General features: G+C 30.8%; 1 protein-coding gene across 1 annotated transcript in view; it reads left to right on the forward strand.

Moving 5' to 3' along the window:
* Positions 1 to 3,777: 3,777 nt before the first annotated feature.
* Positions 3,778 to 26,210, forward strand: part of LOC113397363 (uncharacterized) — a 69,063-nt gene continuing 46,630 nt past the window's right edge. The window contains exon 1 of the mRNA XM_026635671.2: positions 3,778 to 3,997. Within this exon, the coding sequence (XP_026491456.1) occupies positions 3,925 to 3,997 (73 nt within the window). The 5' untranslated portion in view covers positions 3,778 to 3,924. The remainder of the gene's footprint in view (positions 3,998 to 26,210) is intronic.

The raw sequence follows: 26,210 nt of genomic DNA on the forward strand, positions 1-26,210 counted from the left end.
TTGGCTTTCCAACACGACTTTCTTAACTATAGAACTCAAATAAAAATGAGCTCCTTGTAATAGATACGATTTTATTACGGTCACTCGAATGAAAGTTTCCTGTTCATACACATACAACACGGCTAATGGTATGTGAGGCATTTATATGTACGGGTGAATTATTGTTAGATCCCCATTAAGTTATAGAGCAATAAAAGGTTTCCGGCCAATATCACGAGCGATTTCCAAAAGGAAACAGTGTCTCCTGCGTCGGTGAATCTGTTATTTGATTTATATTATACGAAACACTTGAATGGTATCGATATTCATTTAAAACGATACTTCGATTTTATTTATTAGGTATACCCGTTTAAGAAACGCATTTTTTATGAATACGTGAATATCAGAGTAAGGTAAAGTGTGAAATAAATTCCGTTAAAACTATATAAAACAAACTATCTAGTGGTAGAATTGATAAATATGAATACAGAGTAAGCTATGAATTTGTATTTATATTTATTTGTATGTATTTTAAATTTTGTCACATTATAAGCAATATGTTTTTGTAAGATTTTAATGTTGGCATAGATTTATGTCGCCATCACGTATGACGTACAATAATATCGATATCGCTTACGTAGACATTATTATGTCACACCATACTTATCATATGACAACAATAAAATATATATTAAGTACTTTCTTTGTATTTACAATTACACAGGCTTGGTAACGATATAGTACTTTAATGGGATGTTTGATTTGTGTCATATAAACACACTAGAACATTTATTAATTACGTATATAATACATATTAAAACAATATAAAATGCACTTAAAATTTCAATTAACATGTTCATTGTCGTATTAACTTCATGTTATTACAAATGACAAACACTTAACGCAAATTAAACGACACTGGAAACCATCTAGTGACAGTTTTAGGAACCTGTGTAATTAACAATACAGTTTTAGCAGGTGTTTTTTATTTTATTAGTGTTACAATATTTACAGAAACTATTTTTGTTGTTATAAGACAAAACTAAATTGAATATAATAAAATAAAATTCAATGTTATAAATATATATTATATTTGTAACATTGAATTTTATGCTTATGCATTGAATATAGTAATATTCAATGCATAAGCGTTTATTAATTTGTTCTTTATATAATTATAATGACGTAATAAATATTCACGGACACAGAAATAAACACACATAGACGTTCTGAAAATCACCGAGTTCCGGAACCAAACAAATATTTCCCAAAACTGTCAAACATCGGACCGATTACAATTACTTCGAAATGGGATAAACGTACACGTTAAGTGCGAGTCGGACTCGTGTTGAGTTCCGCACCGACATTCCGAATTTGTTGAGTATTTATAGAATACATTCCTATAAGGAATCCTTCAATATGGTGTCTTATATTATTCTGCTATTTTTCCGAAATATGTATTCCAGTTCGAAAGGCGAGTAAAACAGTGTTACTACAGCCTCAGGGTCCATCATCTTGGTCCCCAAATCGGTAGCGTATTGAAGATTTAAAGGATGGTTTATAGTCCTTACAACGCCAATATTTATGGGCAGTCGTGTTCATTTAACCTCAGGTGGCATAATAAAAGTGCGCCTTTTTAAAAAAAAATCAGAAACACTAAACCCTTAAAATAATATTTATTTTTATATATATGTTTAATAAAGGCATCATTTAATTTTACCTTTGCTTAATTAATTCCATTCTCAGGAATTTAATTTAATTTCCAATTGTGACTTTTTCCAGTAAACGTTTTTCGTTAACTTTATAAAAATGACGTACTAATATCTATTGTATGATTGTGACGTCACACGAGGAATAGTAAATCAGCCCAATTATATTTAATATGCATTTTATTACAATGTTGTTTGGTTTATCATTCAACTGAATGCAAAACAAACACTTTAATTATTAAAATTTATCAAAATTTTACAGTTGATTAAAACATCAAAATATTATCAAGTTTAAAATTTGAATATAATAATTATTAATGAAGCCTGGTGTTAACATTATTATTATTCCATTTGTTTTGATGTATGCTACCACTAAGAGGCTACTTTAACCATTTGGTAGAATTGTTTATATACATAAGCTTAAATAGTATTTACCCATTGTCTACTTGCAGCGAAAGTGGGTATGTAGATAATCACCCACTCATCAATTAATTATTATTCTATTGCTAAATTTCAAAACTGGTGTAATGCTTACATATGCAATACAGAATATAAATAGCAGTTTACAGGAGCAAAGAGTATATATTTCAACATTTAGGATTACGTTTATGTTACGAATGTATACCAAGCTATACTAATATTATGAAGAGGTAAAATTTGTCTGTCTATATGGAGGAGGTAATCTCCGGAATTAATGATGAATTAGTATTTTTTTATTATATTATATCTGAGTTCTACAGAGTATAAATTATATTTTTATCATATAGTTTTCTCAATTAAATAATTGCACGTGTGCGAGTCTTATTGTGTGAGTTATTACAGGAAATGACTCGTGTGTGTGTTTTTAGTAGGAGCTATTTTGATTAATAAATATACTTTATGATGATAAGATAAGTCTTTACTATAATTATGTTAATACAAAAAAAAACTTCATGAATAAAACCGTTAAATGTAAATTTGAAGAGAACATAAAATTCGCTCTTCTGTAATATGTAAATATAAAAATGACTCGCAGGAAAGCAAGTCCCAGAACTGACTATAGGGAATGTCGTGGTATATAAAAGTTTACAAATCGAGTAGTAAACCTCAAAGTTTTTGGAGCTTCACTTGGCTTTGAGATTCTCGATATCTCGGGCCTAACATGGCGCAGAAACTTCCATCGTCGACAACTTTAATACGAGTTTCAGTATTCGCGACATTATCGTTATAAAATCTTCCGTCCAGAATGTTTTTTGTTTCGTATCTTTTGTGTATATTCTTCCTGGTTGCTCGAGATTTCACTATGTCAGGGAAATGTCGTGTATGAGTGACTGCGAAAGTGATAAATGAATACCAACCAAGCGAAATATATTTATTAAGTACTAGATATTGAGTTTTTTAATTGTTTTTATTCTCTTAATAAATAAAATCGAAGGTATGAATGTTTGAGCCTATAAGTTCCTGAACCATTCATTTGACTGTGATTAAACTATGATAAACTTCGCTGCGTGAGTCAGCAAAGGCCGACCCAAAACGCAGTATTTTTTGTTATTGTTTTATTGCTTTTAATATAAACATTTCATGAAGACCCAGTGATTCCCAGTTTCAACCATTGCCAAGCCGCGTCGGGTAACTTATATATTAAATAAATTAATTTCAACTCGTTGGTTTCGTAAGATATTATTTTGTTAAACAAGACTACCGTGTGCAGCCTCAAACAATTACATTTACTTCGTGATAAGGATTTGTGCAAGCTCTTCTAAGTATGTACTATTTACATCACATACTGTAAAACAGCAATACTGTTGTGTTCTGGTTCTAAGAACTCAGTTGAATTTAAATTAATATTAATTTCGAGATTCGTTTCGAGAAATGAATCATAAATAAAATCGTAAATTAATTTATTAAAACTTCTTTGCAAATTTCGTTGCGCGCTAATAGAAGTCAATCAAGCACAATCGGCGACGCTTAAGCAATAATAAAAAATGAAAAGCCAACGTCTAATGGGATGAAAATCGACTGAGACGGACACGTGGTCGCGACACTCAGGGTAAATAGCTGTGTCGTGATACAAAACATTTGATACCCTGCCCCCTCCGAGAACCTTCGCTTTGGTAGCTTCAGTCGAACGCCGGTCGCTGCCGTGAACGGATGTCTTATACGCTGGCGAAGCGTGAATCAGTTACGACGAACTTTATGTTACGTCACGTTTGATAGTGAGGTTCTAGTGGCATGGTGGTTCAATGATTACGTTAAAATGGTGCGGCGTAAAGATAAACGCTTTACGCATCTGTGCGCGGTGTTCGTTTGGCTGTTAACCTGTTTTAACGGTAAGTTAAGTTATAAGGGTCAAATTGGACTTGAAGGGGATGTGTTGTGGTCCGTTGATTTCAACCGTTGCCTATTTCCTGTGAGGTATCATATATTGTTGTTCCCGTCTGTAATTGTAAACGGTCATTGTCCTTTTTATTTTTTCAAGTAACAGGTAAAATAATAGTATTCTTATTTCAAACTTTCCTGAACCAATTTTAATGGAATTAAATAAGGTCATGAATTAATGTATTTAAATTGTTTGTAAAATTTCATTAATTATTTATTTAAATATTTAATTAAGCGAATTATTAAATAAAATTCTGTGTGAAATTCAAAATGTAATTTTAAGTATAAAAAAGATGTCAACTTCAATTAAGTGTTTTTGTCATTCTTAAAAAAGTTAAGTTCGAAGGTGCTCTACTTAATCACTTAGCGATAGACCCTCGAATGATTGATCGCTGAATCAAAGTGATGATAATCTTTGCAAGAATATATTAAAAACTTTTTTATTTTTAAATATGGTCTCTTAAAAATAATCTTATATATAAATGATTCATGTAATATTGTTTATTAAAATTACTACAATCTTTACCTTAAAAAATAATATGATGTTTTTAAGTTATAGATATTTTAAGATTAATTGAAATACTTTCAAATATTACAAAAAATATTTACATATTATTTTCAAAGTATGTAAATTTTTCAAGATTCAACGATCGTAATAAAATGAGTTTAAGCTCCGGGATTACAGATAAAATGTCTTTTTAGACAAACTCTTACAAAGAGCCGTCAAAAGGAAGGGATTATGATCGATATGAAAAATGTAATCATTTTTTTCGTAAAACCCTTTTCTTGCTAGTCATTTTAATATAAATATATCGTTTACAATTATATAAAGAACATTTGATTAAAAATAATAAATAATTTTCAATTAAAGATAAAATCACCGTGTTATCAAGAGATTAATTAATAAAGGCTAATAATTAAAGCCCTGTCTCGCTTCTTACTAATATTATAAATGCTCAAGTTTGTATGGATGTTTGTTACTCAATCACGCCAGAACGGCTAAACGGTTTTAAATGAAATAGTTAGGAATAACATAAATGTTACTTTTTTTATCTGGAATACCTAACCAACACCTACCTACCTATCCCCTTGCACGCAAACGAAACCGCGACTAGAAAGTAGTTAAATATATACAAATCGATTAAAGTCCATTGAGTCCTTATTAAAAAATTCACATTGTTATTTATACTGAAATGAAATCCACATTATATTACATTTTTAATATTTTCCACGACTCGTAGTTTTTTATAATATATCCAAGCAATGATCGTTGAAAAGACAAAACTAAAATTCGTAAGTTTTCACCTTAAGCAATCTCTCTAAGTTGTGTTGAAAGTAAATACATCAATAACCCAAGGGTTTAAAGATAGGAATGTTCGCATAGGTTACCTAACCATCCAAAAATCAAATTAAACTGACTTGTAAGAAACTATACAAATCTAGCATATATGTATGTACTGAAAGTAATTTCGATTTTTTTTTATTTCTATGGATTTTATTTAAGATAATCTTCAATGTCAAAAATGTAAATTTTAATATTCTTTGTCCATTAATGTCTTTGATTATTCATATATTCTTGTATAAATTATTACAATAGTGAGAACAGTAAACTATACTAATAATATAAAGAGGCGAAATTTGTTTGTAAGTACGTGGTCATTTCCGGAACTAATGATACAATTGTTTTTTTTTTTCTTTAGTAGAAAAGTACATTACAAGGGTACAAATTATATTTATATCAAATAATTTATTTATAATAAATTGTTCCCGTGCGAAGACGGGACCGGTCGTTAGTCTTATATATTTAGGATTGGCTTAGAATGTTACATACATATTAGGCTCAATAGTAACTGTAATTTATAATTATACCTCGGAGTCAGAAGAGAATATATTTAATAATCATTGACATAATCTTCTTGGATTTTCCCCCTCTTTTTGGTTTTATTAGCCAAATATGTGATGTATGTTATTAAGAAATAAAAACAATTTGAAATACATTTCATAATATTATTTTTATTTTTTTAAATTTCGTAATGAAGAACGTAATGCCTCGTAAAATACCTCGTAATAAACTTTAATGCATTTATTATATCTGAGACAGAGTTAATCTTCCATGCGTGAAAATATAAGTGCTAACTTAAAAAATGTAAAAAAAAACTATTTACTTATTTTAATTTAGTGTCAAAGAGACATGTCAATTTATAATTTCGTTATTTTAAAGATACACAATTATTTTTTTACGCCAAAGTTAATTTATAAGAATTTTTCTTGTAATTTAAAAATATATTAAAGTTTAAACTTAGAATATATTAATATTTATAATAAATTGAAAGTCTAACAAAAAGAAATATTTTCAAAGGTAAAATTACGAATAATTTTATCAAACAGACGTTTCTAAAAGCACTTTATTTTTTATTAAGTCTCGACTATAATGATAGCTATGTTCTATATTACTTAAATTTCGTATGTTAAGAGACTCAGCTCTTGTTAATGGTTATATTAAGCGTGAATACTAACTCTGGGCTCTTTTAGGTGTCTTTTCTAAACTCTACAACATACTTATAATCGCAAATGGAGTTGACGAAGATGCGAATAAAACCAACTTCTTAAGTTCGTTTCTTCCCTGATATTTCAACTCTTTAATGTACATTCGCGGAATTTCGCGCTGGTATTTTATTTGCTTTTACGTAGAATAACAAAATATACTATGCTGTTATTTTAATGTAAATTTTAATAACAATATTGTATATGATCCAGTTTAACCATGGTACGTATTAACGTACTCTGGTTTCTATAGAGATTAATTTATTTTCTACACAGATACTATAACTTATATAATTTGAAACAAATATTATTTACGTCATGTTATACTTACTGCAGAAGTTTTAATTTATCTTATACGATTTCATCGATTCGTTAAAACTTGGTATGAGGAAGCTTGGATTTCAGCAATTAGTAATCAGTTTATAAATATATTATATACAAATAATATACGTAAAGCTACCAGTACAATAAAAAAAAGATATAAGTCAATGTATTCAGACAAATCAAAATGCACTTTATCAAGACGGCTGTAGCAAACAGTTTTGAATAATTATTATTTTAGAAAATTAAATGTAAATTTACCAACTCAGAAGTTATATTTAATCATCCATCCAATTGGAAAGTAAATATTAATATTCTATTCACGTATGCTTTTACAGGTAGCCTTGGAATCTTCAACAGATTGTAATTTTTTTTTTTAGGTATATGAAACCTTTTTGATTATCTAACGCTAACAAACTTTTAAAGTCCTACTAACATAATGAGGGTGATATAAAGGTTTAAATTGTAATAAATGTTGTTATGCTATTTGTCAAATAGTCTAATATCGAAAAAAGGCATACTGGACCACCCTTTAGAATAGCCAAAAAAAATAACCTAACCTAACACATGAATAGATACAATTATATTCACTTACTTTACACTAATTGCTCGTTTAATTATAGGTAATTACTGTTTACTATACAATTGGGTCGAATTCATGAACATATTACTTGATTTGACTTTGATAAAAATATATAATTAAAATAATTCATACTTAAAAATTATAATAAATTTTGACAAGAGATAATTAAAGGATTTTTTTTATTATTATTGTGATTCAGTGTAAGAGTTGGTTGTGAATTGGTACACGTGACGTAATGGTCGTTAAATCTGGACAAGTACATGGAGTTTTCGTGTGCTCAAAGCGTAGATGATTTATGTCGTATTTAGAGGTGAAGGAAAGCATCGTGACAAAAGCTTCATGTGCCGGAATACATTTTGTAACATCAACGAACCAACACTAGAAATGTGTTATCTTATAAAAAAACAAAAGAAAACCTTTTGAATTTAGGCCATTAAAGGGCTGTTAGTTTACTTCTAACAAAGTAAACGATATACAATATGCGTAAAAGAAAATTCATGTAAATTTATTTCCCTAAACTCATTAGATTTTCAACGTATATCAAGTACATAACGGAGCCTAAAACACAAGTTTGTGACAACAAGACAACAAACAGTACCGTATATGAACAATAGATAAAACGACCCTTATTATAAATTTCGCACTGTCTAAACTTTGTGAAGTTACATTATGTTTACGCTATCTGTAAATCATTTAGGTTATGTACTTAGCGACGGTTTATTTAATGTGTTTAATGTATAATAATTATGTTTTTATTTGCGGGTTCGGTGCTGACTGCGTACCAGGTACCGTGTGGTACAATAATAGAGCATTAAGAGCTGTTACATACCTTATTAAAATTTATTACAGTCAGGTGGTCTGACAAACGAGATACCTGATTGGTAGTGGTCAGTACCACCCATAGACAGTAACACTGTAAGAAATATTAACTCGCTGCCGCGCACCAACCTTGAGAACTAAGAAGTTATGTCCCTTGTGCTTGGAGTTATACTTGCTTATTTATATTTCAAACTGGAACATAACAATACTAAGTAGTACTCTTTAGAGTGAAAATAAATTATGATTGTGTGGTATACACAAACAAACTTGCGCGCTTGCCTTATTAAGTAAAAATGGATAAAGGCGGATAATGAGGTAGCCCGTGTACCTTCATAGTATTTATTATGTCGAGCTTGGCAACGCATTGACTGAGTAGGGAATGTAATATATCTTACAAAGCCAAAACGTCTTTTATATATATTCTAGTTGTCGCCCGCGGCTTCGCTTGCGTTTTAGGGTTTGGTTGTCATGTGTTATGTAAAAAAAGTAGGCTATGTTCTTCCTTGAAGTTCAAGTTTGCTTCATACCCAATTATCATCAAGACCGGTTCATTGGTTTGGTAGTGAAAGAGCGACAGATAGACAGAGTTACTTTCACATTTATAATATTAGTATATATTATACACTAAAAACTTTTTTAGAACTTTGTTTTATTTAGATGGAAATATTTTGATATAGTATGTATTAAGCATTACAAAATGTCAATAATGATAATACTAAATAGAACTACTATATAGATACCAATATATGCCTAACACTTATCGGTTAAAACTGGACCGTATTCGGGATACAGAAACACGCCAAATACAAACACTCAAATCGTGACAAACCAACATGGCCAACCCGAAACTGTAAAATCAATTGATATTTATAAAATCGTATTGATAATTCTTAAACGACTTGATAATGTATTTATAATTTGTAGTTATAGTATTATACGCTTGTAGTAAAGTATAAGCAATATCCTCTTAATATTCCACTTCTTGAGAAGAAGACTTGAAACATTTTTCACAGCGTGTTGGTAACACGTGCGACTAAATTTCATAATAACAGGATTCCTCACGTTTACTTCCTTCACCATCAAGCAAGGTATGATTTCTAAAACTCACACGAAAACTAAGGGTTGATTGTGGCTTGAACCTACAGTATTTTGACACGGCTTAATACTTAAAGTATAATATAATGTTAAAAAAATAAAGTATTCAAATGAACACTAAATATATGTAATTGTACGTATGAAACTGTAACATATAGGAATGAAAGAGTAATAAAATAATCTCATCCTCATTAAATATAAATTTTGCGACAGTTGTGATGTTGATTATGCCATATTTTGTTATGATGGTTGACCCTTTGTAAGTTATCTGTGTGTGTTTATGTTGATCGTATATGTGTGTGTATTTTTAGTTTTCAATTACTCAAGGCTATTATATAGAGGGCATAAAGAGTATCCACACACACTTATGCACTAAAATCTCTGCGTAGTTGGCTGATCTCTCTTGAGATTCACCGTCGCGGCTGAAATCGGTCAGGACTATTATAGCTCTAGTGTATTAATTTGGTTTGATACCTAAACTCATTTTATTAATTAAATCTTTGGAAATTAAATATTAGACTATTCGTCTGAAGACTCATACAATATGTATTTTCAGAAATAATGTCCATTTATTTACGTATACAAATTCATAGAATATAGATATTCTGAGGACAACTCTTTCGTCTTGAGTATCTTGAAGGTTCGTTTATTATAGATAAATAAACATTATTATGAATCACCTCTAAGGCAGGACGTTAACATTTTAATATTCATTAGCAGTGCTCATAAGCCGCCATCCGTGATACGCTACGATAAGTTGCAATGTGCCTTGCGCGCATAATTACACAAACTTCCGGCGTACGTTATTTTTTCCAATGGCCGAGCAACATCTGCTTGTCAATTTTTAATATTTAAATCGTCTTCCCTTTTTACTGCAGTTACCGTGTCTACTTCTCCTTCACTTACTTCACTCACGTCACTTATAAACTTTGTTCAGTGGTTGATTAGTTAATCATTGATCTATCTCTTTTTATCATCGTTGACTTTACATTCGAAAAAAGAAGACAAAATATTGCTCAAGTAATTACCTAAACAACATGTATAGATAATATTAACACTATATAAAATAATAAAATATTAATAACATTATATTAATTAATTTTATCACGAGTACCGAACGATACAATTGTGAAATAAAAGAATAACATATTAGTTTAATGTGACTTCGTGTCCCATAATTAGACTTCTTATATTTGAGACCAACGAACCAACCAGTGCACAAATGTGTGCACAAACACAGGTGCACTTTTATTATCTCATAACCCGATGGGACGGCAAATCCAACACGACCGCAAATAAATCAGCCTTTACGTGCTTATTATATAATTGTGTTTAACTAACATGACTGTATTTTTAAAAGTTGAAAAAGAGTAACTACTGAGTTTCTTGCCGGTTCTTCTCGGTAGAATCTACATTCCGAACTGAATTACTTAATATAGTTTGTTAAATAACGATTCAAAAGTGCTCGTAAAAGCCTACTTGAATAAAGTATAGATTGATTTGATATGATTTGTGAGACACGGGAGTGGATTCACCTCAAATTCCAGACTTCGGGTTGTGACTGAACAGTTTTCGAAAGAAAAGCCCTCTGACTATTTATCGACTTAACGGGGGTTTGAACCCAGAACCTCTGAAGCTGTGGCTTTATATCTAGCCACTAGACCAACGAGGCAGTCAATATAAAAAAATATATTTTTTCGTAATATCTACGTTCAAATATCGTTGGATCGATTGAATTTGCTACTTTGTACAGTTATCTTTGGCGCGTACATTAAAACTTCTGGAATAAAAAGTGAGTTAGGTTAACAAAAAAAAATAAAAAATATTACGATTTATTATTGCAATGCTTATTCTTGTTCGTATTTTATGCATTCCCACGTTGTTCATTTTTTAATGTGACTTGGCATGACGTTGGCACGGCTATGAATGTTTCTGAAATAGTGTCATCAACGTACAACAGGTGTCATGTGGCAAGTAATGGATATTATTCCAAAAAAAAAAAAACTGCTTTATCGCAATGTAAAGTGCCTTAACTATTAACTTACTACTTAATTAGTACTATACTAAACTAGTAAAATATAGCAGTTGATTTGCTAGAAACAGTTTTTAAATCTTACCAGTATAATTAAATTATATAAAGGGTTCCACGGTAGTATTAGTATATTACTACGGAACCTATACCGTCGTATTTTTAGTATTATGTTTTGCGTAATTGGTTTAAAGTCGAACTTGAGTTTAACAAGGTTCTACAAATGTGTCTAACACATTTGTCTATTTCAAATATAAAACTGTATACAAATACGCCAGTCATTGTATATATACTCCGCAAAACAACAAAAAAAAAATGTCAATAAAGTAACCTTAAGATCGTGTGTACTCGATAACGCCATCGTCGAGCCGGTTGTATAACCATTTCAGTATAACTTCGAAAATAAAGCAATTGTAATTCTTTATTACTGCATAACTTTTCTTTCAAAAGAAATATAAAACCTCATTGTCGGCTGAAGAAATTCAGTGTAATTATCGAATTCTAATAATTTCCATGTGGTATTGTTATGAAATTTTGTTACTTAACCTTGTTGAATCATAATCGTTATACTATTAATAAATACTAAATTGTAAGCATAAAAAAGAGCTTTTAAATTTTCCACAGCTGACCTTGTCTTTCTTTGATGAGAAGGTTAGGAGATCATTCCACCATGTAGCTTCAATAGAATAGAATGGCGTGGAACGGTGGAAACACAGACAGATTTTCATTTCTTTAAGACGTTTTCCTTCAACATCAGGCACACTATTGCAATCTTATTAGTATAAATTAAACACATGAAAATATGCTTTCCCGGATTTTCAATCCACAATCTTTGGGTAAGATTCAAGCGATCGAATCGCTGCGGCATTTCGGCTCGTTTAAATATATTACAAGAATAGCCATTGATTGGGAATGTAATAATTGTTAAGTTATTGTTACAACGTCTACAAACATCTACTCCCCCATAACCTTAGAACTGAATTACCTGTGTAAGTACTATTCTAATTGAATTCTGCCACTTATAAAAAAAAACTTAAATAAATGCAGATAAAAATAAATATATTATTTATGACTGTCAAACTTCTTATGATTTATTTAAAAACGTCTGAACGAAGTTTTAATGGGTTCTCGCTGAGATGTCGCTCTATGATCGACACAGTTTGAAAGTAGAAAATCAGAACTGACATTTAAGTTATAAATACTAGACACTGCGTATAAAAACGGCATAAAAGGCTAAGTGGAAGAACACTTGCACTTTCATGTGCTTAATCTATTTTTGTAATCCATCTCCTGATGCTGAAGGAAAATATCGTATAGGAAACCTGCATGTGTTGGATGGAATTGCTACATTTGTTTATGTGTATTCACAAACCATTGGAGTAGCTTATTGGAATAATGTTCAAACCTTCTCTTTGTGTTGGAATTATACGATTTTGTCACCCAGAAAATCTGTATATATAAAAGTGAAATACCACTCCCATCACGAAATCACAGAAACTATAGCACCCACAAACTTGAAATTTGGCAGGTAGGTTCCTAATAGGTTTTAAACATCCGCTAAAAACGGATTCTACGGAACTCCACCCTAAGGGGGTAAAACGGGGATTGGAATTTTGTGTTTTATAAATTTCGCGCGGGTAAAGCCACAGGTTTGGCTAGTACGCATATATTTATATTATATTTAATTTTAAAATCAAAGAACATTATATCTAAAATCTCTCGTTTATTATTAATTAAATTGAGTTTCTGAGAACCTTCTGAAATTTAAATTATATACGTACTAGAAGTGTATTCAATAAACTTTAGATCCTTAGAAATATCTGAGGCATATTAGATTCAAATAATTTTAAACAATGGTTATATATAGGCCGTAGTTAATTATGTACATTGCTTTGGATTATTTTTCCAATATTATAACGAAACTTGAATAAATACTAGATTTGCAAAATAAAAGCAATACAGTAAAGGAAATGACTTTGTCTCTTTGCGACAAAATGCAAAGAAAGTAAGTTACGTTGCATGACGGTCTCGGTTTTGATTTTCTTTTGTCTTAATAGCTATAATGCCTAGTTTAACTTCCATTCTGCTACGTACTTACGACATTTCATGTACGACTTAAGGCTGTCTCGTATAATCGCGCTATGAGCATGCGTTGGAACTTTGTCACAGTCTATCGAAAATGACAGCTCTTAAACTATAGAGCGTTAGCAAAGAATTTCTAAGCAATACTGACTAACAACTCCAAACCAAAAAGGGGATTATTTAACTTGATTATATTGGATTATTTAACTGCAAGACTAATGTTCATATAGTTGTTAATATATTTAACCTATATGTATATATCTGTCTCTCTAATATTTTCACTAAAATAATCATATTTAAGAGACGTTCACATTGTCACTTTATAATTTCGAACAAAAATCCAAACTGATAAATTAGTATAAGCGTCTCACGAGCATCGACACGAATTTGCCGACGCTACCGCAAAGGACCGCGCATGTCTCAGTTCAAGAAGGTCGCATCCCATTCTGATCGCGCGATTATATATTATATTATATTCATTGTCAATCTGTCAATTTTCATCTGTTTGTATTATGAAAATATCAATTATGATTGGGGTAGTCTTTAAGTATTAATGTTTCAAGTTGTTTATTGGCAAAGAGTAGCTGGGCTACTGTAGCAGTTGTGAGTAATATTTTTATCAAGGAGGAGCATACAGTAACGACCTATCTCCTTCAATATACCTCGTTTCCTCTTCAGGAGAATGTTTTAAGTTTATTTCATGACGCTACTCTAATTTTGGATAAACATGTGAACCGGATAAAACCAGATAGATTCTTATGAAATATGTAAATGAAATTTCTGCTCTGTGACAATCATATGTAAACAAATTTTTCAATAACAACCACTATGAAAACTTGAAAAACAAAAACCGCTGAGTTTCTTTCGCCGGTTCTTAGGTTCGAGGTGCTTATTTCCGAATCGGTAGTAGACTTTTGGCAATCTATAAGAAAGTGTAACGTATATTGAATATAGATTTGACAAAATCATTATAGTCACGCATTATAAATAATAAATGACAGTATCGAAAACTTTGTCTAACTTGTCAGTTCGAATATGCAACTGTAATAATGTAACTTCACCACTGGGGACTTATGTCTGTAGTTAATTTATGAACATGCCCCTAGAGACAGGCGGACAATTAATCTGTATTGGAATACGTGTAAAATTACTCAGTTGACATATTCATAATATTCATGTCATTGATGCGAGCTGGTTGGATTAAATTAGTAATATGTCATTAATACGTTGTGATGTGCATTTTGTAGAAGACTGTAATTAACAGTTATACATTATGTTTATTTGATGTAATGTTGAGTTCTGTACATTATAAACAGAGCTATAGATATCAAATGAGTTTTTTTTTTTTAATAAAATAGGTCTGTGAAGGGTAACTGAACCAATTATTGGCATATTATCAAGTTTGAAATAGTTTATGTTTTCGACTTTTTGTCGTTTTGCTGATAATTGTTGCTGAAATTATTGTCAAATTAGGGCCTGTTACCTTAATTAAGAAATCTATCAGATTACAAGTTTATTATGTAAAATTAACGTGAACTTCGTGATCTTTGCATTGAACGGTAAAATGATAACCACTTTTGTTAATATCAGGTATGGTATTTAATAATTTGAAGGACCGGCAGGGTGTTATTTTCTTTTGCTTTAAAACAAAATAATACAAAGAAAAAACTTAATTAAATTGCGCGTCCTCTGATATTAAAAGAAACATTATATATTTAAACAATAGCTATTCCAGTTCTCTCTGCTATTTTTAATATCTGCCCGTTAAATATATTTTTGAAACGATATTTTCCTTATTTTAATTGAAAAGTAAAATTAAATGGGTAAATATAATTATTCTCTCTCATTTCTCTACTATTCATTTGAATCACAGCGACTACGTTAATTATATCGATTTTAGTATAGCAAATTTATCAATAACTAGCGACCCACCCCGACTTTGCACGCATGCAAAGTTATATGATATAAATACAATTTATACTCTATAACATTCCGGAATAATGTTGCTTTCTACCAGTATAAAAAAATGGTTCATTAGTTTGGAAATTACACCGTAAATACAAACGAAAAAAATATACTTCTTCATAATATAAGTATAAATTATCAAATGATTATAAGTAACTTTTAAATGATTTTCTACTGCTAATGTCTACTTATATAATAAGTTTTTACTAATTATGACGTAAACTGTAATAGAATTTATTTAAAAAACATGTGCCCAAGACAAGAATATAACAGAGGGTCACAGTTATGCCATACGTCAGTAATGTATCAACTCACTGGATTGCTCTGCCCATACACTCTGCTAAAACAGACTGATTTGGCAATATGCCGTAAGCCAAGTTCAGTAAATACTTCCCACCAAATACTTTGCATCATGAGGAAACGTGCCTGAGTCTTATTTCACTAAAACTTCGTCACATGTGAACCCACCAACGGTCATTGGAGCAGCGTGGTTGAATAAGCTTAAATCTACTACTCGAAATAAAAAAAAGACCTTAGCCCAGAAGTGGGACATTTATACTCTGTTATTTTTACTTTTATTAAATATTCTTGCGTCATTAGCAATATACTTTATTACTATGTAATAATAAGATACATGTTAAATTTTTTAAATAGGAACTCCATTTATTTTTATACAGTAAAGTAATACTATGTATAATATACTAATAATATCCACCAACTCGCATTGGAGCAGCGTGGTGAAATATGCAAACTTTCTCCTCATAGGGAGAAGAGGCCTTAGCCCAGTAGTGAAAAGTTTACAGGCTGTTAATGTAAAAAAATGAAAAGTAATAATACAATCTTTAAAAAGACCTCTCATATATAATACTTATACATCTGGACACTCAAGGAATTGACTTATTAAGGATTAAAACCACTCAAGACTAACAACAAGAAGGAAGAAAGTTCGACTAACATACTTACCCAAGAACTTTAATGAAAATATAGGGAAACGGCTCACATAGCGTTCAGCATATTTCCACGAACAACTTAAAAACAAATTACGCATTATCTGCAACGTGTTCCGCCGGTCAACACTTAGGGATGTTCCAAAGTCGAAAAGCGAAATCTGTGAAAAACAAAAACGAACAGTCCTTTGCTTTACAAAATAAAGGCTTTTTGTTTGATAGAATTCAGAGCTTAAGCTGTTCCTCTGCGAGTTGGCGGATGTGTCTAAGATTTATCTCGACACGCGTACGTTTCGTCACGATTTTTCCCTTCACTAAGGATCACGAGGCGAATTGTAAATACAATTTGAAACGGCAATATTCAGTTTAAAATAAATTATCAAACATTATTGTTTTACGAAAAATTTTAAATAACCAAAAAAATTATCTATTTACTGTAATTTTTATTAATTAAAATCCTTTAACTGATATAATAGATATATATTATGATAAATTGTTAAATGTAATATTTTCAGATTATTGACACGGTACCTATTTTTATATTATTATTATATAATTATAAAAGGGTTTTATTAGCATAATGGGCAACAATATATAACCCTAAGATTATTTTTAGTTAATAAAACTGAATAACGAGCCTAAGACCCTATTGGGCTTCTTTTGTTGAATGAGAGATTACGGACCAAATTGTAAGTACCTCAGGGATTTTCCTATAAACGAACGGATTAGTTATATCTTCAATAAAATCAATACTTCTATGTTACAATCCCTTCGGATAGTGTAGTTGAAGTTGTTAAACCATCTCGAGTACCCAATTTAATAGTCAATTTCAACTTGAACATACCTAACGAAAGATAAGTAAACATGAAAGATTAATGTTCAGTTCAGTTATCTATCGAAAATTTACTGATTTAAATAATAATCATAATATAAAAACATTTCTAAAAGATTTAACAAACCGTCTTATTGCCTCCGCTGTTAAACGAGAGGGCTGGTTCATTTTCGCTCAGAATATCGGAATTATGATTCGACGAGGTAATGCTGCTAGCATTTTTGCCACCATTCGAAGCGTTCATGATTTATAAACTATTTTAAATTTTGATCTGTATCTGTTTAAATGAGTATTTTGTCATATGTAAATAGTTGTATTGTTGTAACTAAATTGTTAGCTCCTTTGATTAAGATCCAAGTATAGTGTAGTAGCGTATATACGACATATAATAATTAAAATTAAAAATAAATAAATAGATAGTACGTTATGAACTATGTCATTTTAATTTTTTAACATCCCATAATTGAACTTTGAATTAAAGATCATTTTTGAAGCTATCAATTAACTTAATCAAAATTCCCGATCGACCTAACACTAATGTTCGTATCACTCCCAAAGTATCAAGAAGCTTACGCAGTTCTTACAAACTTGTGTTACACATAAGAGCCCCTTGGCATGAGTGTATAATTGAGTATACTCGCTTGAACTGAAGAGTGGTAAATGGCTACGGAGGTGAGGCCAAGTATCTTGTCCTTTCTTCTCTAGACATATAACATTCTCTTGCGAATAATATTTGTATTAAACTTTATAAATTTCGTCAGAAAGTTTAAATTAAACGTCTGCGTTTGTACTGTACTGGAGCGCTGTGGTGTTTTTGTTTAAAGAGGTAGAGTTGTATTTTCCAGGCATAATAATTTATATCAGCAGATTTTTATATACCATCAGAAACTTACTTCATTCATTATTGTATAAAGTCAACTTTAGTTGACATCATTCCGTTTCTTTTATACATAGAGTTACTTGCGGCCACTATCATAAAATAGTAAATTAATAAAGTATTCCAAAAAAAAATATCTTTTGTGTTTTATATGAAACGTCCCTTTTACTTGGTGGCTTTACGTGGTGGTCAGACTTTTCAACAGATATTATAAGCTTTATTTAAAAAGCAACGGCAAAAGTTACATCTGAAAGTAAACTCGAAATTGAGCGTACTTAAATAAACAACGCCTTTGCAACCTGCCTGGAATGAAAATGCATCAACAAATTTGTTTGTTTTAAAATTTACTTGATGCTTGAATTTAACTTTACGAATAGCTATATTTTATTCCTCTCATTTGATATTCCATATAAAGTTAAATAATATATATATATAGACATTGCTTAGTAAACATATTTTGTGTTAGCTCAAAAATGAAACTCAATTTTTGGAATCGTTTTATTAATGTGACTATTTAAATGGTATGAAAAAGTTACCATTTGTTTGACTCATTTGAGGCTATATTTGTATCAATACTGATTCACCTGGTTTGACATGCGAAAAGACACGATTTTAAACAAAAGATAAACTAATTGCGTTTATGTGAATGCAAAATTTTGTACGTACTTTACGTATAAACTTTTTACACCATCCAAATGTGTTCGATATTCAAATACTCGTAGTGGTATTCTCGTCAAATGCATTGAAATATAATGCTACTAAGAAGAGGGTTTTCAGTCGTATATACATTTATTATTATATTATGTATATAATATAATAATATTAGTAAAGACAAACTTAGTACTATAAGTTTTCGACTTCGCAAAGTAAACAATAATGTTACCCAGGTAATCGTTTCTGTAATAGCATCCTGCTCGTAACTTTGAACCAATTAATACATTTAGAGTTTATGCCAAGGAAATATTAATACTGTTTTGGATTTTTACTTTATACAATATTAAAAATTGCGGTGTTTTATATATATGTATATATATATATATATATATATATATATAATAGATTTAACTATAAATAAATTATCCCTTTTAGGGTTTCGTTCCCAAAGGGTACTAAGACTCCGTTGTTCGTCCGTCTGTCTGTCCATCTGTCACCACGCTGTATGTATCTCATCAACCGCGATAGTTAGATAGTTGAAATTTCACAGATGATGTATTTCTGTCACAGCTATAATAACAAATACTAAACAATAGAATATAATGAATATTTAAGTGGGCTCCCATACAGCAAACAAGATTTTTTTGCCGTTTTTATACATAATGGTACGGAATCCTTCGTGCGCGAGTCCTACTCGCACTTGGCCGGTATTATTTTATTAAATATAAAATCGCCATGAATTGTGAATTTCTCATCGGGTTATTTACTAATGTTGTGCAAGTTTTAATGGAAGCATAATATTTAATACTCTAATTGTATACAAGCTATTTATAATACTTGTCTCATTTTAGTTTATATTACTGCATAATTTATTTTCATAATGTTACAAAAGATAGTACTTTTTATCGTCGGTCGTGATACCGCTGTTGCGGTTTTAGGAAAAAAATTGATATTCAAAGATCGGTGCCAACTGGTGAAGGCGCGAACATTTGAATAAGCATTTTTATTTTTTTAACAAAAACTTACTCTTTCAAAGTTACTTCCATAGTTAATGTATAACTGTAGTTATCTTCTGCGCAATATATTCGCAGGTATCCTGATAATTTTAACTTATTACCGTATACTGGTCTGTGTTGTTTCCAATATTCTAAACGTAATAAGTAAATAGCAATATAATGTACAGCTATTAAACCTTTTTTATTATGTTAAGTTACTTTTTTGAATTCTAGTCAGGTATAGACATATGTACATAGATCGTGAATTAGGGTAAATATTTTAACTTGCCTTATTTTTATACTCAAGTCAGATAAATATAAACGAAATCTTTCTAATTATCCTTCCTATATTGGAATATAATTAAATTTAGACAAACATTTTTGATGCACATTTATTTAGACTTGCAACACAAAGTCAAGTAATTTGCGCAAGGAATATTGCAGTGAGTGTGTGCGCAATTATAGTGCTCTCTATTCCCTTACTCGAATCGGCTGGAATGGAATAGAAACTGCAATTACAAACTACCATATTCCAGTTAGTAGTGGGAGTTTCTTGACAAAAAAACTCATTAATTTTGATGAGGCCAACTCTGGATGCCATCTCAGGTTTCAGGATCTGCAACCTTAGTAGCTTCTGTGGCAAATTTTAGTTGCAGTTTAAACATAGTATACAAATGCAGTTTCAGTTTCGATCATAAATATTGCCTAGTAACACTGTCATGCAGTGGTTTCTTATCGCGTTACTATAGCAACGATATAATATGACAATACAATACCAGAGTCAGTTCATAAATCCACGCCCGCATACAATTGACATTATGTATAACTTCCATCAATTCAGCCTGTCAGATAATAATCAAATGTATTCTTATTACTTCTATTACAATAGACCATTACGTACTTTTGTCTTCACTGCGATACTATTTTTTTCGAATTTAAGTATATTTTAAGGAACCGCTGTTGACAAAAACGTATTACAAAAAGTCTGTTCGCGCATAATATGCGTGACCCGCTATTTCGACACAAGATTTATTTTACATATAACAATATTATCGTGGACAATGTCCAATTGAATTTGACGTACTTACAATAAAAATACTACAAAACTTTGGTATTAAAAACTAAGCGAAAATGTAAAATTTGAATTTAACGATCTATTTATTCCTTTTATTATCCAAATTAGATTTTATGAAACGAGAGATTTCATTTTAAATCGCCTTCCGACGAAATTCTTTTGAAAATATTAAAATTCTTATCTCAGAACGAACCCGACCAGACACTTATGAATCCTTCCAATAGTGTAGATCGAGCGTTATTCGAGTAAACGAAGCATGTCAGCGAAATTACTAATATCATCCGAAACTAACTGACATCACACTTACTGGACCTATAGTAATCTAGCTAAAAGCTGCCAAACGTTTAACCATAACGTCCGCCCCATTAACCGAAGCCGATATATTGGAAGGTTACATTATCGCGAAGACATTTCGTTGGGGATTCGTTTTGGAAAAAAAACAATGGAAATATCAAAGGTAGGGTAAATTAGACGTACTGGTATATTGATATTAAAATGTTTGGTTATTGGTTATGCTGATATAATACAAAATAACTTGGAGTTAGTATTCATTGATTCTTATATAGTATACATTAATTTTATTATATATAACGATTACTTGTAAGAGCTTGATAAAAAATAGTAACTACTGAGTTTCTTGCTCGTATTGAGTATGACCTAAGTCGTTCAACTCGTTCAAAAATGACACGATCACTTACAGGTGCACCAATGGTTTTACATACATATGTACATAAATATATATAAGGCATATATATGTTTGATGATGAATAATGATGATTAATGAATAATTTTCTATTCATAAGTCCAAATTTTTGACGAAATTAATGCTTTGATGTCCGTAATTTGTAGTAGAGTAAATATATACCTAATTATGTTATGTATTTAGAATTGTATTATTTGTTAGAATATCTAATAGCATAAAGAACATTTTATTTTATATTTTAATAAATTCTATATTTTTTTAAACATCTGCAATGACGCCCCATAACGCTCTATATTTTGTCTGGGGCCAAATGAGTTTAATCGATCAAATTGTATTTAATTGCACGATAATTAATTGCAAAAACATATTTCATAATTATCATGTCTCCTTAATTCTGAGGTTATAACATGTTCATAAAAAATATTGGTTTTCCCGAGAAATTTTCTGCAGTCCTGATCTGTATGTGTTACATGCCAGTTCCTTTGAAATCAAGTAGAGACTTTGTCTTACACCTAATTTCTGTTCGTATGTGTCAGATTACCCACCCTGTCCCATCCTATCCCATCCTATCGTACCTTGGGAGTCAGGGGTGCACACTAATGCATATTCACAAACTTTTGCATAACAATATATCTTGTGCAAGTTCTAAAAGTAGTCATAATAGCATTTTTATTGTGCGATAAAGTATCAGGGTGATATAGACGTGTTATTCATTATTTAACTGTCATTTAATTGTAAAAATTAAAGAAGAAATTGTCTTTAATATAGGAAACGGACAGTATGAGATTGATATATTATTTATTGAAACACGTAGTAAAAAGCCCATATTCAGTGATATACTGTGAACTATTGTATAATACCTACACTATGTTTAAAAAATGTACAACATATGAATAATCTAACAAAACTCGTGTATCCATTTAGAATATTATATTCGCGGTTCTACCGCGAGCATGCCTTTCTGTTACTTTTCCCGCCGTTTCAACAAAGTTACACCTGCCGTAGTCACTCATATGACATATGGTGCAAGCGTGACGGATAAATTTATACAGTAATATTTAAAAAAAAACTATCAGTTATTCGGTGACAATAAAATGTGGTACGAGCTTAAAATTCGAACATTTGTATAAAATGCATACCATACATCATCATAAAAAAAATATATCCCGCTGAGTTTCTTTCGCCGGTTCTTCTCAGGTCCGAGGTGCTAAATTCCGAACCGGTGGTAGATTTTTGACAATCAATAAGCAAGTGTAAACACTTCTATATTGAATAAAGATTTTTGACTTTGACTTTGACTTTGACATCGTGATATGAGGGGGTCGGATCCTATCTGAAACCTTAAAACTTCAGTTTTTTGTTTCTGTAATCTGTTTTTTTGGTCTTGTTAGCAACAAAGCTAAATATCATTCCCATCGTTCCTTCAATAACATTTCACAATAACAACTTATTTTAACTCTTCACAACTTACTTTACTTCAATTAAAAATTTATCATACACAGGATGCATTCGTTCTAACCTTCTAAATATTCGTTCCTTATTACCCAGACAGGCGAGTATCTCACGAGATTGCGCTATACAGAGCTGTATATCCGGTGTGGGGTGAGGGTAATGTCCAGCCGATTAACCGAACTCGATATGTTTGTTCGGGTACATTCCGGAAGAAGGGCCGGCGTCCGGCGTTGGTGATAGCGCTTTATAAATCAAATTTATCAAACATTACGATGTTTTCGTCCTTTATTTTTTTAAGGCGTTCGTTCCGAAATGTTTCCTTGTCGACTACGACATTTCTAAAATAGATAATTTTTATCATTATTGTTTTAGAACGAATAACAAAAATAGTGAATGTTATTTAAGAAATAAAAACACAAATATCTTAATATACATAATATACATATATATCTATTGACAAAGATTAATATCACGTGAGTGTGATTTAGAACTAAAGTTATTATTTACTTGTAAAAAATTAAACGTTTCTGTAAAAAAGTATATAAATAACAAATTATGATGGTCAATTTTAGTGTAACGTTGTCATTATAAGGTATATTATATGTAAAATCATATGAAACATATTATAAATAGACTTCACAGACAATGTCCGTCTTTAAATTATAGTCTATCCTATTTGGTTGGTTAGGAGTCAATGACATTGTTTCTCCTCAAGAGGACAACTATTTTCACAAACATGTGGACATAGTTTCACACAAATATATATTTAAATGTAGAACTCTATAAACCAAAAACATGGATTTAATAAGGATTTTTAAAAATCGAATAAATTCTATTGCATCAATTAATATTATCCGTTCCAAATGTAAATTTATACATGAAAGAAGCTAAATTAAAAAAAAAATGTTATATCTTAAATGAATACTGCAGAACTCGGACTGAAACAAAACCATCGAGGGAAAAAAATTTAACTAAGTATTTAAAATTAGATTAATGTTTTTTTTCATAATATATTTTTCGTTGTTGTTTATTTCACGTTCGATTATAAAAACAATCCATCTGAAACGTTTTCACTCTTTGCTTAAGCTCTTAATAAAAAAATAAATTAACATTTTTGTATTCGAATGCGTTTTAAAGTAATGAGCCTTTAGCTCATTCGTTTACTATTTGATGTTTTTATGGCATAGGTAGTTGGATGGGAAAATGGACCACCTGCTAGTAAGTGGTCACCACTTCCCATAGAAATTAGCGTCGTAAGAAATTACCATTGCCAATGCGCCACCAACTTCGAAAACTAAGATGTTGTCCTTTGTGCCTTTAAACACTGGCTCACCTTTTAAACCGGAACATAACAGTAGTAATTATTGCTGTTTAACAGTAGAATATATGATGAACTTAAAAAGGTATAAGTATATTCATACATGTTATATATGCATGCATGTTATATATATAAGAAATAAGTTGAAATGAAATTTAATAAACATATTTGCTTATTAACTTATAACTCTTCGATGATTTTCATTCACCAAAAACACATCAACGATCCTTATTTATCTTCAGTATTTTAACATTTCAATTAAATATACGCATATAAATATGAATACATTTTGAACTGAACAATTACAATTTTCGGATTCCCAGCTTGGTATGATAATGGTAATTGTTCTCACTGTCGGGCTTATTCTTAAAATAATATTTATTTCAATTGTTAAACTATATGATCGATCATAATCAATTGCACATTGAATACGACATTTATTTCGATTATAGTTTTGCCAAGTAGCTTATTTTCCTACTTGTCTGAATAATCAATTAAAGCCTTGATGTAATCTTCATAGACAATGAATTCTTTTTTTATTGATTACATAATATTTTTTGTATAAAATGAAAGTAATAATCCATTAACGTCCGTTGTGTACACTTTATTTACAACAGTTGGGCAAAGAAGTACTATTCATTTAAATATAAGGTATTAAGATTAATTCACCTTATTTAAAAATTGAACTGAAGACAATTACATGTTATAATTATCATTATATATCTTAGAAAAAATATAAAAAATATGGAACATAGAATAAATTTCACGATCGCAGACAGGTAAAAAAGTCACGTAAATACATAATGTTACTCGAAGTGACTTTCGCCGATGCGGCGAATCATGGGAGCTGGAACGACGCTTCCTCACGTAAAAACTACTATCGGCTGTCTTATGGACAATCAAAAGGCAAAGGTTTATTGAGATTACCCGAAAGTTCAAGCAGGTACAACCGCGCACACAAAATATATCGCGAGTTTTCCAAAACCACGTAGCCGATTTGACGATGGTTTTGCTCCAGGCACATGAAAACACAATGATGAATTATGGTATTAGAACCCGCGACAATATCCACGGAAACCTCTGGACTGTTATGGTTTGATAATATAATAAAATAATTACCAGAAAAATTAAGCCATAACTAAAAATCAAGATGAAATAGAACACGCTACATAAGGGTAACATAATTTATTTTTATTTCAAGACTCGTACACTTAAACCATACTACTCTTAATAAACCAACAGAGAAAATAAAAATGTTACATGCTCGTAATATCGCTTTGTCGGGGAGTTAAAAATAGGTCATCTAATATTGCGGCGCTTTGCGGTCTTATATGATACAACACTAAAGTTTTTAGGTGTACTTATATTAATGTCTTATATCTTAAGACGTATTGTAACGTTGGATTTAAGAAAAATAAATGTCGCACCGCTGAACAAATCTTCTGATATTAAAGAGAAAGATATAAAACTTGTTTTACAAAGCGGAAATAACATTCAAACTGTATTTATGCAATATACACGTTTTCATTTTCTTTTTTATAAGATATGCATTATAAACAACGTAAATATATCCTGTAATGTTTGCACAGGTATAAACTTTTCTGTTCTGATGTCCTGGGTCATAATATTAATGAAGGTCGTCTTGGCTCTCCCACGACACTCCCGACACCCGGAGCTTAAAAGTTAGGACGTGACCCTGGGGCCGTGGATGCGTGATTCGCGTGATTCAGGGTCCACGCGTGTCTTATTTCAGGACGGCAGCCTATCTCTATCGAGAGGGAGGTGAAATCACCATCGCCACTTGAGGAAAGCTCCACCGAGCCACGAGTGTAGCACAGCACTGAAGGGAACGCGGATGCATGTGGTTTTATTG

This window comes from Vanessa tameamea, chromosome 3, assembly GCF_037043105.1.
Source record: "Vanessa tameamea isolate UH-Manoa-2023 chromosome 3, ilVanTame1 primary haplotype, whole genome shotgun sequence".
Taxonomy (NCBI): Eukaryota; Metazoa; Arthropoda; class Insecta; order Lepidoptera; family Nymphalidae; genus Vanessa; species Vanessa tameamea.